The sequence below is a fragment of the Meriones unguiculatus genome, chromosome 5 (assembly GCF_030254825.1).
Source record: "Meriones unguiculatus strain TT.TT164.6M chromosome 5, Bangor_MerUng_6.1, whole genome shotgun sequence".
In the NCBI taxonomy this organism is placed as follows: Eukaryota; Metazoa; Chordata; class Mammalia; order Rodentia; family Muridae; genus Meriones; species Meriones unguiculatus.
Window position 1 is genome coordinate 99,480,110 of NC_083353.1, and position 12,684 is coordinate 99,492,793.

General features: G+C 42.5%; 1 protein-coding gene across 1 annotated transcript in view; it reads left to right on the forward strand.

Annotated features, from left to right (window-relative positions):
• The window catches only part of Itpr1 (inositol 1,4,5-trisphosphate receptor type 1), a 324,501-nt gene that overhangs the window by 190,478 nt on the left and 121,339 nt on the right, over positions 1-12,684 (forward strand). The window contains exons 37-40 of the mRNA XM_060383882.1: positions 1,759-1,943; positions 4,703-4,851; positions 5,749-5,860; positions 10,814-10,846. Of these exons, the coding sequence (XP_060239865.1) occupies positions 1,759-1,943; positions 4,703-4,851; positions 5,749-5,860; positions 10,814-10,846 (479 nt within the window). The remainder of the gene's footprint in view (positions 1-1,758; positions 1,944-4,702; positions 4,852-5,748; positions 5,861-10,813; positions 10,847-12,684) is intronic.

A 12,684-nucleotide genomic window follows, 5' to 3' on the forward strand; every position in this document is an offset into this window, starting at 1 on the left:
GGGTAATTCTGTGTTCCATGTTGTAGCTTTGGGCAAGCATGAGGTATGTTTGTGAGAACTCCTTGCCTTCATTATTTTAGACCCTGCCCAAAACCTCTGCTCTTAAACTTTCATCTGACAGGTATTACATATGTAACACATGCATGTGTTGGTGTGTTTGTGTATGTGTGTTGTGAGAGATTAGGCTGAGAGGATGTCTGGATGACCCTCTACTTTCATCAGACTTGACAGCAATTTATAGAGCTGTGACATGCTGTTGAGGCCTAAATGTCTGAATGAGTCTTTGCCCCACAAGTTAGTTGATTCAATTTTGAGGAAGCCATTGGCTTGATTAGAGAAACTGCATGAATATCAACCCAGAAAAGGTGAGAAAGCAGCTCAGTGGTAGAGAACTCACCTCACCCAAATGAGGTCCTAGGTTCAGTCCCTGGAACTGCTAGGAAACAAAACCAAAACAGAGGGCTGATATTTGTGTGATTTCATGAAAAGAGCCCAGCCTGTTCACTCCCCAAACCCAGTCCTCTTCCCCTTAGGAACAGTCTCCTTGTGACTAAACCATTCCCAAAGTGCTGTGTGCCCCCTTCAGGTAGGTCAGCCAGGACACAGGTGATAGTGAACCATGTGTCCTACTTTTCATGTTTATATCACAGTCTTCTCCCGTGGTTTTCCACTTACTAGAGTAAACTATTACGAAATTATTGACTAGCTATTGAGTCTTTCCCTGTGCCCTTGTGTGTACTATTAAAATAAAAATGGTTGCTCTGTAGCTCGTCCTTCAGAATGCTGCAGCTCTTTTCACAGTTAGATACAGACAATAGAGAACACTTTGTTTTAAGTAGTCTGAAGCAGCAGTGAAGATAGGTTACAGTTAGTTTGGTTTTGGGAGGCTTCCCCACACAGAAACAGAAGGTGTGTATCTTAGCTTCCTTTTTAAAGTTAACTTATATTTAGTAATACTTTCAGATTCTTAGGAAAGTTACAAAGACGATATAATAGGGTACCTCCATTATCAAAACAGAGAGCTGATGCTTGTATGATATGTCAAAAAGGGAATGACACTGATAGATACATTGCCACCAGCTAAACTGTAGGCTTGATGCAGATTTCACTGAAGTTTCCTTAAATGTCCTTTTTCTGTACCTGGTTATATCCAAACTCCTATTTCATACATAATTGTCATGGTCCCATGACACTTTCTCACTTTTCTCCTGATACTCATGACCTTGGACAGTCTTGACAAACAAGTACTGGCCAGGTACCTTTTTGAGTATTCCTGTGATGATGTTTCCTCATGGTGAGAACAGGGAGGGAAAGAAGAGCCTACAGTGTAGAGGCCGTTCTATGGTCCTGGTCAGCAGAAGTAGGCTTTTTGTAGGCTGTTATGTAGAACAACAAAATTGGTAATTTTAGTGAAACAATTTCTTGGCCAAACAAGTTGATTATCTGGATAATTGTTAAGAGGTACAAATACATGGGCATTTTTAATAAGCCATTTCTTTAAAAAGCAAAGTGACGTTGAGCTGTTACTGCCTTCCCAAGCTTTAACATCTAGAAACATTTCAGTGTTCGTGAGTCCTTCTGTCTCCAGAATCCTAACCTAAAATGTGGTTAAAAGTCAAGTTTTCTCTTTCTCTCTTTACCATACATGCTCGCCCATCAAAGGCATGGAAAGCTCTGCCTAGTGGGTGAGAAGGATTAAAACCCATGTCCTTGCTCCCTGAGTGTTGTAGACTCATGAGTCATCTGCCTCTTTCGCAGCCAAGAGCCGGGCCATAGCCATTCCTGTTGACCTGGACAGCCAAGTCAACAACCTCTTCCTCAAGTCCCACAACATCGTGCAGAAAACAGCCTTGAACTGGCGGCTATCAGCCCGCAATGCTGCTCGCCGAGACTCTGTTCTAGCAGCTTCCAGAGACTACCGAAATATCATCGAGAGATTGCAGGTAACGTGCTGCTACAGGAAGTGGAGTTTAATCTGACCATCACACGTGTGTTATCTCTAGACATAAAACACAAACTCAGCTACACAGAGAGAGGTCTGTGAAGCCGGGAGTACAAAGTCATTTGGAAAACAAAATCTCCCGCTAGGGGCCCACTTACATGTTAGCCAGTTGATGCCGAGTGTCTGCTGTAATTATTTTCTGGAGCCTGCATAAGACCTCCCTGTGTGGGCTTCCTCTCATTGTAACAGCTGAGTCTATAAACATTTCTAGGGACCACTTGAAAGCAGTTTTGTCTTTATCACCTGGCATTAAAGATGTCACTTGACATTAATTCTGCTGCCCTCTATTTGGTCAGTGGAGCCTCAGAGGTCCACTCAATTTCTTAGGAGGGAAATTCAAACCGCCACTCAATGGAAAGGCTGTCATTGGGAAATGCATGCTCTTGGCCAGCGCCTGGCATATAGTATTGTGAGCACCCAGGGCTTCTGTTACAATGCCTGAGGTTGCTGCTGTGATTATAAAAATTACTATCATTAGGAAAAGTCACTGTGCAGCTAGCTCCATGATTTACATAAAGACGAATTCATGGCTTCATTTATCAGCCCTGGGCACTGGTTATATGCAATGGTGAGAAAAGCCATAAGTTTTCCCCCCCATTTCAGAGTCTCTGAAAGAGATGAGGCTGTTAATCAGCTAATTATATATACAGACCTAGCGTGCCAGCAAGAGAGCTGATCTTGACTGAGGTTAGGATATGGCGATAGATGCCTGTCTGAGGGAGTAGTTTTGAGCCAGCATTAGATGTAGAGAACCAAAGAGCTGGGAACATCCTCTGTGAAGACCATTGTACAGAGCCAATGAGGTGCATGGCTGCAGCCCTTGCAGCCAGGTGGCCTGCAGAGCTTCCGAGTCAAGTTAGGCGTTGGAGTCCTTCCTATGCTAGAAGGCATTCTTCAGCAAATGTAACTGTGATTCCCAAATACAGAACACAATTCCTTACCTGTGCTTTTGGAAAAAAAAAGAGGAATAACAGACTCTGCACTCCATGCACAAACAGTTATGTTCTTACTGTACAGTCCAGTTCAGTTATCTGCAAACACGTCAGTTTCTTGCCTCCTCTTAGATTTAGTGGGTACATCCTAGGACATAGAACAGAATGCATAGGTAGGTCATATGTGGTATAAAAACTTGTCAGTGCTTTGAAAAGATCTTGTTCTGCAGTTCTGTATTACCTGAGTCCCTGCTGTCATTAGTTGCCCCCCATGAAGCAAAAGTTGTAATAAGGACAGTCTCTTGCCAACTAACCACCTATGTAATGAATTCTCATCTAGATGCTTGCTCTCTCAACATTAGCACCTTTCCCAACTCATTGCTTTGCCCCCTCCCCGCCACTCTTTCTTGCTCTCTCTGTCACTCTCTGATTGCTGAATGTCATTCATTTGAAAATACAATGCAAACAAATTCCAGTGTAAAATGCAGACTTCTCAAAAGATGCAAGATTTCATGCAGTATGTTAATACAATGTTAAGGAATTCCTTCCATTTCATGTAAATTCTTTCAGTTGTGTTGGAGTCAGGACCAGTAAGGAGTGAAGAGAAAGGGGAGGGGAGAGGAAGAGGAGTCATCCCCAAAGCCATATTCTTAGGAAAGCTAGTGAGACCTTCCTCTTCGCTCACATGAAAGCCTTATGAATTAGGGAACCTGCATCCTGCTTCTTATGATTATGTTGGGAACCCCTTCTCCCACCAGGAGAAGTTACCTAATTCTGCATCCCTTTTTCCATGTCCCAAACATGATTGGCCAGCTACCATTATACAGAGTCTCTTAAACGTTAGTCAAGACTATCTCTATGTAATTTAATTTTAGTTTCTGGATAAAAGATCTTTCAAGCCCCCTCCCTTTTTTATACCCCCATTAGGTTATAGAAATGAAATGAGGTATTTCTTCCCATAGCAATCCCCCTGTGTGCTGTGTTCTGCCCTGGTCTTAGCATGCTGCTAATTCAAACCTGGTGTCAGCAAGCCTTTGGGTCAGGTGGCAGCATCTTTTGAAGATGATTCCTCGTCTTTTCCCTATCATTTGCCTTTAAATGGTGTTTGTGGTGTTGGATTGGCGGCCCCTTTCAACTTCTCTCTGTTCTCCTTTCCTACAGCTGTGTGTTTTGCATTTGAAGACCATCATGCTATCAGGGTACATGTATTTAGCATGTTGATACAGCATGTTCATTCATTTGTGTTCTCATGTTTATATGACTATTATGTAAATTATGCCCATTGTAAAGAATCAGACAACACTAGCACCTTTGTAGAAGAATATTAGAACCCTCTGGGATCTCACCCACAGAAAACCAGTGGGATTTGGTATGTATTTTTTAGTTACGGATACTGTCCTTGAAAACAGTGTCTAAAATGCATACTGATCCCTGGCTATTTTAAGCTCATTCAGCAGACATCTTTTCACATTGTTAAACTTGATTTTGTGTATTGTACTTACAAATGTGTGGGATGGCCCTTACAGCATAAACTGTGTCAGATGAGGGGGTGGAGAACGTGTTGATTTGCTTGCCCTTTGTTTTCCGGATGGGGAGGCAATGCTTCTGGTAACAATGGACTGTATCTAGTGAGTGAAAGTCAGGGGAGACAGCACTAAGCTTCACTAACACAGCCTGGCCTGTACAACATACTTAGGCGGAGATAGCACTCCCCCTGCTGCAGCCAGCTCCCGTCTGAGCTGCTCACCAAGGTGCACTTTCATTCCAGGACATCGTGTCTGCCCTGGAAGACCGACTCAGGCCCCTGGTCCAGGCCGAGTTGTCTGTGCTTGTGGACGTTCTACACAGACCAGAGCTGCTTTTCCCTGAGAACACAGATGCCAGGAGGAAATGTGAAAGTGGCGGTTTCATTTGCAAGTAAGCACCCTCTCTTCTGTGGTGGTTGCTAGGCAGAAAACCCTGTTGACCAGGCCCAAGCCCCTGTTCCTGGAAGGGGGGTGAGCCGCTGGCCAGTTTTTAATTTTGCGGGTCCGAGTCAGACACTAGAGTCCTGTCCTGACCATCCCAAAGTAAGCTTGCCTATTAGGTCCTATTTACTGACACTTCCCTTCCATCTGAGTTGCATGCCTGTTCATTTTTTTTTTCTCCACTCAGCAAGTTGGGAGCAAACGCCTTTCATGTGTGGTACAAACAAACAAGCAACAACAAAAAATTGTTGTGACCTCCAGGCCCTCCAAAGTCTTGGACCTACCATGACCTCGCTATTATTTCCTAAAATGATTTTAGCTTCTTAGTTTATGCCATGAGGGCCATAATGGAAAAAGAAACCAGTGGTTTTACAACAAGAAATTTTTGATTTTTCACTGTGAGCTGAGTTGTTGGCCTAGCTTGAAGGTGGGCTCTGCCCTAGGAGCTCTTCTGAAGACAAGACTGTGGATACAGAAAGTGTGTGTTTGCCTGACCATCGTCCTCATGAGGCTTTTTAAAAGTATTCTGCTGGGATATTTTCGCAGCAATCCTCAGTGGATAAATAGCCACGCGTATGAGTAGGGCTCTGCCTGCCCTCTCTATATAATCTCCCCATTGTATGTGCCAGCCTTGTCAGCCTGCTAATCTGTTCCCAACCAGCAGATGTCACACTTGAGACATGGCTGCTGACTGGCTCTTAAGTGCTTAGATGCCTTGAAGTATATTTAAAGTAGGAGCCCTTAATAAATGTTTATTTTGTAACTGACTAGTTAGACCAAGTTTCTTAAGACATGCCTTTAACTGAAGGATGGTTTCAGGATGTCGTCTTGGTTTTCTTTTATTCAGGCTAATAAAACATACCAAGCAGCTGCTAGAGGAAAATGAAGAGAAATTGTGCATTAAAGTCTTACAGACCCTCAGGGAAATGATGACCAAAGATAGAGGCTATGGAGAAAAGGTACTGCATTTTATTTTCACTTTTTAAATTACATTATAGTAATAAACTTAAGGTTTGAGAGTATTTGGAAACCTCTTAGTTCCTGGCTGGTTGTTTAATTTTTTTTAAAGCTGTTTCTCTTCTCACTAAGACATAGCCTAATATTAAGGAAATGTTGCTATGGAGCGTCCCATTGAGGCATATCCTCTTGTATATCAGTCCAGAGCCATGAATTTTGCATTCCAGCTAGGCATGTCTGTGGGTTGACTTACCTCTTTCTGATGAGATGTTGCACAATCCTTCCAGCACCTCAAGAAACTCCCTCTAGTTCTAACTGGAAGTAAGACAAGCAGGCATGTCAACACTTCTGATTGAGATTGTGAAATGGACAATTCCCGTGACCTGATACTTCTTGGTATATGGAGAAAGCAGGCATTTGGCATTTGTCCTATAAGGCGCACAGTGGGCCAAGAGAGATCCTTGTGCTCCTCATCTCCAGCGAGGAACCTTAAGCATAAGTCCAATGCCATAGGCTTCATTGGGTAGTTAGTAACACCCACTGATTGTCTGCTGGGCACTTTTGCCAATGGTTCCTGATTTCATTGACCTATCAGAATACCTAGCAACTCACTGATCTACTCTAGGAAGAAGCCTTTATAATAAAATGACATCTTTCCCTGCAAAAGTAGAGGGTGATAACCAAATCATCATAATCATAACAGATTGCTGGGATCTTGCTCTTTAGCACGTGCAAGGTTGCTCACTAGTTTTGTCAGCTTACCTAACAAGCCTCCCTGAATAAGAAAAAGAAAAAAGGCCCAGTATTCAAGAGGCAGAAGCAGGCAGATATGTGAGTTTGAGGCCAGACTGCTCCGTAGTGTACATTCCATGAGCACCAGGGCTACACAGAGAAACCCTATCTAGAAGGAAATAAAGAAAGGAAGGAGGGGAGGGAAAGCAGAAAAGTGTATAGTTGTTATTGTACTATCTCTCCACTGTCTCTAAATCACCAGGCTTTTAAATGTCACTATAGTTGAGGCTGTAGCTCCTTTGGTAAAATGCTTACCTAGCACACACCAAGCCCAGGGTTTTACACCCTGCACTGCATAATACTGGATGTGGTGCATGCCCATAATCCTGGCTTATAAATATAAACAGAAGCTTATAAATATAACCAGTAGATGCAAAGATTGTGCAGGTGAGAAACAATGAGATGCATGCCTGTATAGACATACACACATGGGCACCTGGGTAGATTTTAATAGAAAGAAAGGGTAAAGATGGTAAGAGAGAAGCTTAGGACAGCTTAGTGGTGGAGTGGATAGAGAAAGAAAGACAGATAACTGTCAGGTTGAGGGAGATGATGCAAAAGATTAAATGCCCAGACTTAAGAAGAGTTTCTCATCCCTCAGTTCCTTTTTCTTCGTAGCTGGTAAAGAAGTTAATCAGTCCCAAGCCCAGAGGCTGATAGCTCTTTTTGTGCTGCTTGGGACCATCATCCCTACTTCAGGAAAATGGAAACACTGTAAACTAGAATGGGGAAGGCCACAAACCTGAGGAAGATGTTCTAGGAACTGTGGTCAGACTTGAAGCTTCTGGCCCTGGTGCTCTGACTATTTGAAGATGCTACTTAACCATTTGTAGTAATGGAACTTTGAAGTGGGCAGAGGGCAGGACAGTGTTTCTGCTTCCCTCAGTCTGGCATCCGTCAATGAGTCTGTCTCATCAAGGTTCTTTGATGATGTTTCTGATGGTTACTACCTGTGTTTGTTGGACTGAAGAAGCATGACACATACGCAGGCCAACATATTCAAGGGTAGAAAAAAACCTCACAGCCAGAGAACTAACCTCTTCTTCAGGAAGCCAGTTGGCTTGGGTTTTTATAAACGAGGTTGTCCTTGGCCTGGTGCTGAGGACTCTCCCGTGCTTTCATCTCAGTTTTCCTGCCGGTTGCCCCTTGTGTGGAATGTTCACATGACTACCACCTTCATGAGGGTATTTGGTACTGTCCTCTCTGCCCTTTCTTAGTCTTGATAGCCACAGAGTCAGAAGAGGCCTCAGACTTTGCCTCATTAACCCTCCCTTAAGCATAAGCAGCTGGGCTGGGATGAAATAGCTGCCTAAGGTCACGTGGCTACTCTCCCTGGCGTCAAGGCTAGAGCCTCAGTTTTCTCAGTGCTGGTGCATGTCCTTACCTGCCTATCATGCTGTGTCCTCCAAGTCAGGCCATTTCTGTGTCTTTTTCTCTGAGCTGTAGACCCTATGGATGAAGAGGTTTTATATGCCTTCGCTCATCTCTGCCTTTTCATTCAACTTCAGGACTTTATCAAGGTCAGAGATGAAAAAGAAATTTGAAACAATTCCTTATTCTGCTTAAACAGCGTGCTTATATGGCTCTACTTTCATAAAGGGGAGAAAAAGACCATTGGGAAGTATGACTCAGATTACCAAATAGATTAAGATATACCAGAATTTCTCTAAAACTGGCTTATACTTTTTAATCAACGGAAATAACATACCAACCTCTTGTGTGCCAGTCTCTTATCTCAGGTCAGCCTCAGAGATAAATATCATCATTATTGTTTTTAGACTCAAGGGTGAACACACAGAAAAGTTCAGAATTTTGTCTAGCATCATACAGCTGAGAGCAAGGCCCCATGAACAAACCCACAGTCTGACTCCAGATACCTAGATTTTCACCAACACATAAGTATGCCTATTAACTACTACACTTCAGTGCTTTGAAGATTATCTATAGTCTGAACTTTTTTTTTTCATTACGGGATATGATTACAACATAAAAAAAAAGAGCATTATACTATGTAGGTTTCAGTTCAGATATTCTGATTTGTTACCCAATTGGAAACAAGTCTCCATTTGGGAACAGGTAAGTTTATAAATTCTGGTTGTCCCAGGACCATCAGATACCGTTTTGAACAGATCCCATATAAAGAATTGAAATAGTGAGTGATGAGTGTTTGTTTAGCCCACTGTCTACAAAATTTGCTAGACCAAGAAGTGTTGGAGGTAGGAACTGGATGAATCACAATTGTTGTGTTATAGTGATGTTACTATAATGAAATACCTGAGAAGGCCTATGTTATAAGGAAGAGAGGTAGCTCTGTGGTATAATGTTGCCCTAACAGATACAATCCCTACTTCTGAGATAGATAGATAGATAGATAGATAGATAGATAGATAGATAGATAGATAGATAATAAACAGGGATCCTGAAACTCTAAAATTGGGTGGCTTCATTCACTTGTTGTCTGGTTATGATCTAATGTTGAGTAGTTGAGAGAGTGAGAGATCACATTCTGAAACAGAAGACCAAAGAAAGATTCAGGAATCTGCCTTGCCTTTAAGAACTAATTCAGAGCTCAGCTTGTAAGTAACTCCTGTAACCTCTGAACAGCAAAGAATCTCAGAAAGGAGAACTGCCAAGAGTTTGAGGCTATGTAGAGAGCTCCAAGAGCACATGGGCTACAGAATGAGACCCTGTCCCCCCAAGAACCAAACCTAAGCCAACAAACAAACCAATCCAAACAGCAAACTGTTAGTTCCATACAAGGACATAACCCTGTGACCTAGGGCTCTCCCACTAGGTCCTACCTCACCTCACATCGCCAATGAAGTCCAACTTCCCAGTGTATGAACTGCAAAGGTCCACTCAAGCCCTCTCCAAACCATTGCAAGCACGTATGAGAAGTGATAACTAAATGGTATTGAAGTACATCTTGGCATGAAGCTCCTCAGGTCTTTGTATCCTGCATCTTCAAAGAGATCAGACTTTACAGTGATCCCAGGACTGTATAAATACACTGTACATGAAAAATGCCTGCTAAAGTCTGCTTTTAATCTATATTGAAACTTGCCCATGATTAAGAAAAAAAAAAAATAACACTCCCGCAGCTAAGCATTTTAAAGATTTCTCTGAATCTCTGAATTCGCAGAAAAAAAAATTAAGCTCCTTGATCCTGTTTGAAAAAGTAACATAGTTATCATAAGTGCTGGCCTCTCTCTGTACACCGTAGGTTTTTAGTGAGCTGATGTAGGTTTATGTCATTGGTCGAAGAGCTTTGTAAGAAATTCAGAGGCCAGGAACTAATGTGAAAGGATATCTGAGAATTTATTTAACATTCTACTTCCCCTTCTTAGTAATCCTTTGTTTAGTTCTAGGGAGAGCCAACCTCAAGCAATGCCAGGGTTTTTATTTCTTACAAATTGTCAGTTCTAGTCACTGCAGCTCCCTGCTTCTGGATGTGTAGAGTTTTGTCCTTTCTGGCTACTAGAATTTCTGTCAAACTCTTCAGTTTTCAGAATGAAGTGTAATTGCGCTGTACATCAGCCAGCTATCCTTAACCCAATGTAACTGAGATAATTCTCTTGTGATTTTTTTTTTTCTTAATTCCCTTCAACTTGATGCCAATGCACCCCTGTTACTAATCCAACTGGGGCAAATGTTGACTCTCCATCATCCACGCTCCCAGGTTTTGAAATATGTTGGTCTCTCTCCTGAAGTTAATCCCAGATCTGACTGAGGCCAACTGTGTTTTGGGCTCCTGACCCACGATAAATCAATCAAATGAATTAATAGTACTCCAGTCTTTTATCCTATGCCTTCCTATCTGCTTCTGAAAAACAAAGCTCAAGGAATTGGCTCTCAATCCCACTCAGTCTAAGTTCTTGTGTTTATAAGCAAGCACAAGGATGTCTGGATGGCGGATGGATTCGGAAGACTTGTAGCCAGGCATGTGAATAAAGTGTGGCCCACACCGCATACTCTGTTCCAGAGAGGATGCAGTTCCAATCTGTGGACATGTCCACAGTGTCTAAACTCCTTCAAATAGCCACTGTCTAACTGCACGTGAAGGTGACATGATTGAACATTTGCAACTTTCTAACATTTAGATTCTTGTGTGATCCTTCCTAACAAACCTTTCTGTTTTCTCCCCCTCCTTTCTTCTTTTCCAGCAAATTTCCATTGATGAATTGGAAAATGCCGAGGTCCTAATTTTGTTGAGTTTTGTTTTTAATGTCCCGTGTGGTGTCTCCATGATACCTCACAGTTAGCCCTGTGTATCCTCCGCTCTCTGTGTCTGGCGTCTGACTTTGTGTAGTGGGCCTTCTGGGAGTGAGCAGGGTTGGTCCTGTCTGTGTTAGCATTTGTCTCCAGAGTGTTCATCATTTGTCCTTGGGTATCCCTCCATCGTCCCTAGAGAGCTTCTAAGCTGTAGGAAAGTTTCATTCATTCTCTCATCTCAATTGAACCTGTGGTTGATGCTAGTCATGGACTTTATGCCTGGAGCTTTGTATTAACTGTTGATGTTAATGTAAGGGACCTTTGCTTCCTGTTAAACAATTGACCCAAAGAGAGAAAATAGACCGACAGAGTCAGGAAGTAGTTAACACACAGCGTTAGAGTGTCAAGCCCACTACTGTCTTGCTATCTATGTTGCAAAGCATTACACGGCGGGGGCGGGGTCACGTAAGAATTTTGGCAAGGCAGTGTGAATCCCAGGGTGGTACTTCAGACCTTCTACCCCTGATATTAGAAACACCGGAAGGCCATGGCTTCTCTTCTGCAAGAACTACCTGTAGGGGCAGAAATGGAGCTGTCAACCTGTGCTTCTGATATTGACGTGCCAAGGCGTAGTTACAGCAGAGTCCTGGAAAGTAATTTATTTGGTGTCTACCTTTTGTTCGTTCTGTGAGTTTTTCAACAGCCTTAGTGATTTTAGGCTGATTTTTAAATTAATTTTGTAAGACTAATTAATACCTTATTTTAGATAGAATGGAGCTACCAGATTAGATGTTTTATACAGTGTCTCTTCGCTTTGATTTAATACACCATAGTTGAAAAATCTCCATACATGGCTTAGACATACCTAAGGAAAGTTCAGATCTACCATGGGACTTACAACCAGAAGCAGTGCAAGTGGTTATGAATTTGAATTAGCTGCCCCAGGAATGGCACGCAGAGAGGTAAATGGCCTCTCTTCACCCACAAATTAGAGCATGGCTAACTAGGTCTTGCATGTGGGTAGTTTAGTTCCATACAGGTCTATATGCTGAATTCTATATGAACCCATTTGCCCTTATTTTAGTCAGACACAAGCAGGTCTATACTTTAACCAGGTATGTTTTCTAGGATGGTAGAGGGGTGAAAAAGAAAGGGAACCTGCAACTTCACTAACTGCTTTTAGCACAGTCATTTTTCTTTGTTTCATATGTATAGTTTCCCATTTCTGGATTATTTCTGTGCTAGAATGTCCTGGACTGAATTTTATATGCTGGCACCCTTCAGTGTTCTTGTTTTTGCCTTGAGTTATTAATGCCTCCCCTTAAATTTCTCCCCCGAGCTACTGAGGTTGAATTTCTGTTTGCTTAGTTACAGATTAAGTCCAGGAAAGAAAACCCTCTCTCATCATAGGCTATGTAGCATTATTAATAAATACACTGTTTGCACCAGAGTAATCAGTTGCTGTGTTTGCTTGCCCAGGATACAACTTGGTTCTCCTGGCTGGGAGTTTATTGCTTGCTTATGGAAAGATTCCACAGTTGGAGCAGGTGTGTTTATAATTATACTCTAGGAAATAGAATACTGTCTGTTTATAAAAGAAGAATGTTCTGGCAGGCACTTAGATTCTTTGAAAATTCCCTGAGGAAGCAACTGTGGCTCCCCTCTGCGTAGTTACCCCTGGCAACAGTCAGAACCCCGGGACACCTATACCCTGTCCCACATCCTTCAGGCTATTGGTTCTGGCCCTCTTCTCAGAGTCGACTGACTGGCCTTTGTCATCAGCCCATTGTAGAAACTACCACAGCTCCTGTGGTGCGCATGC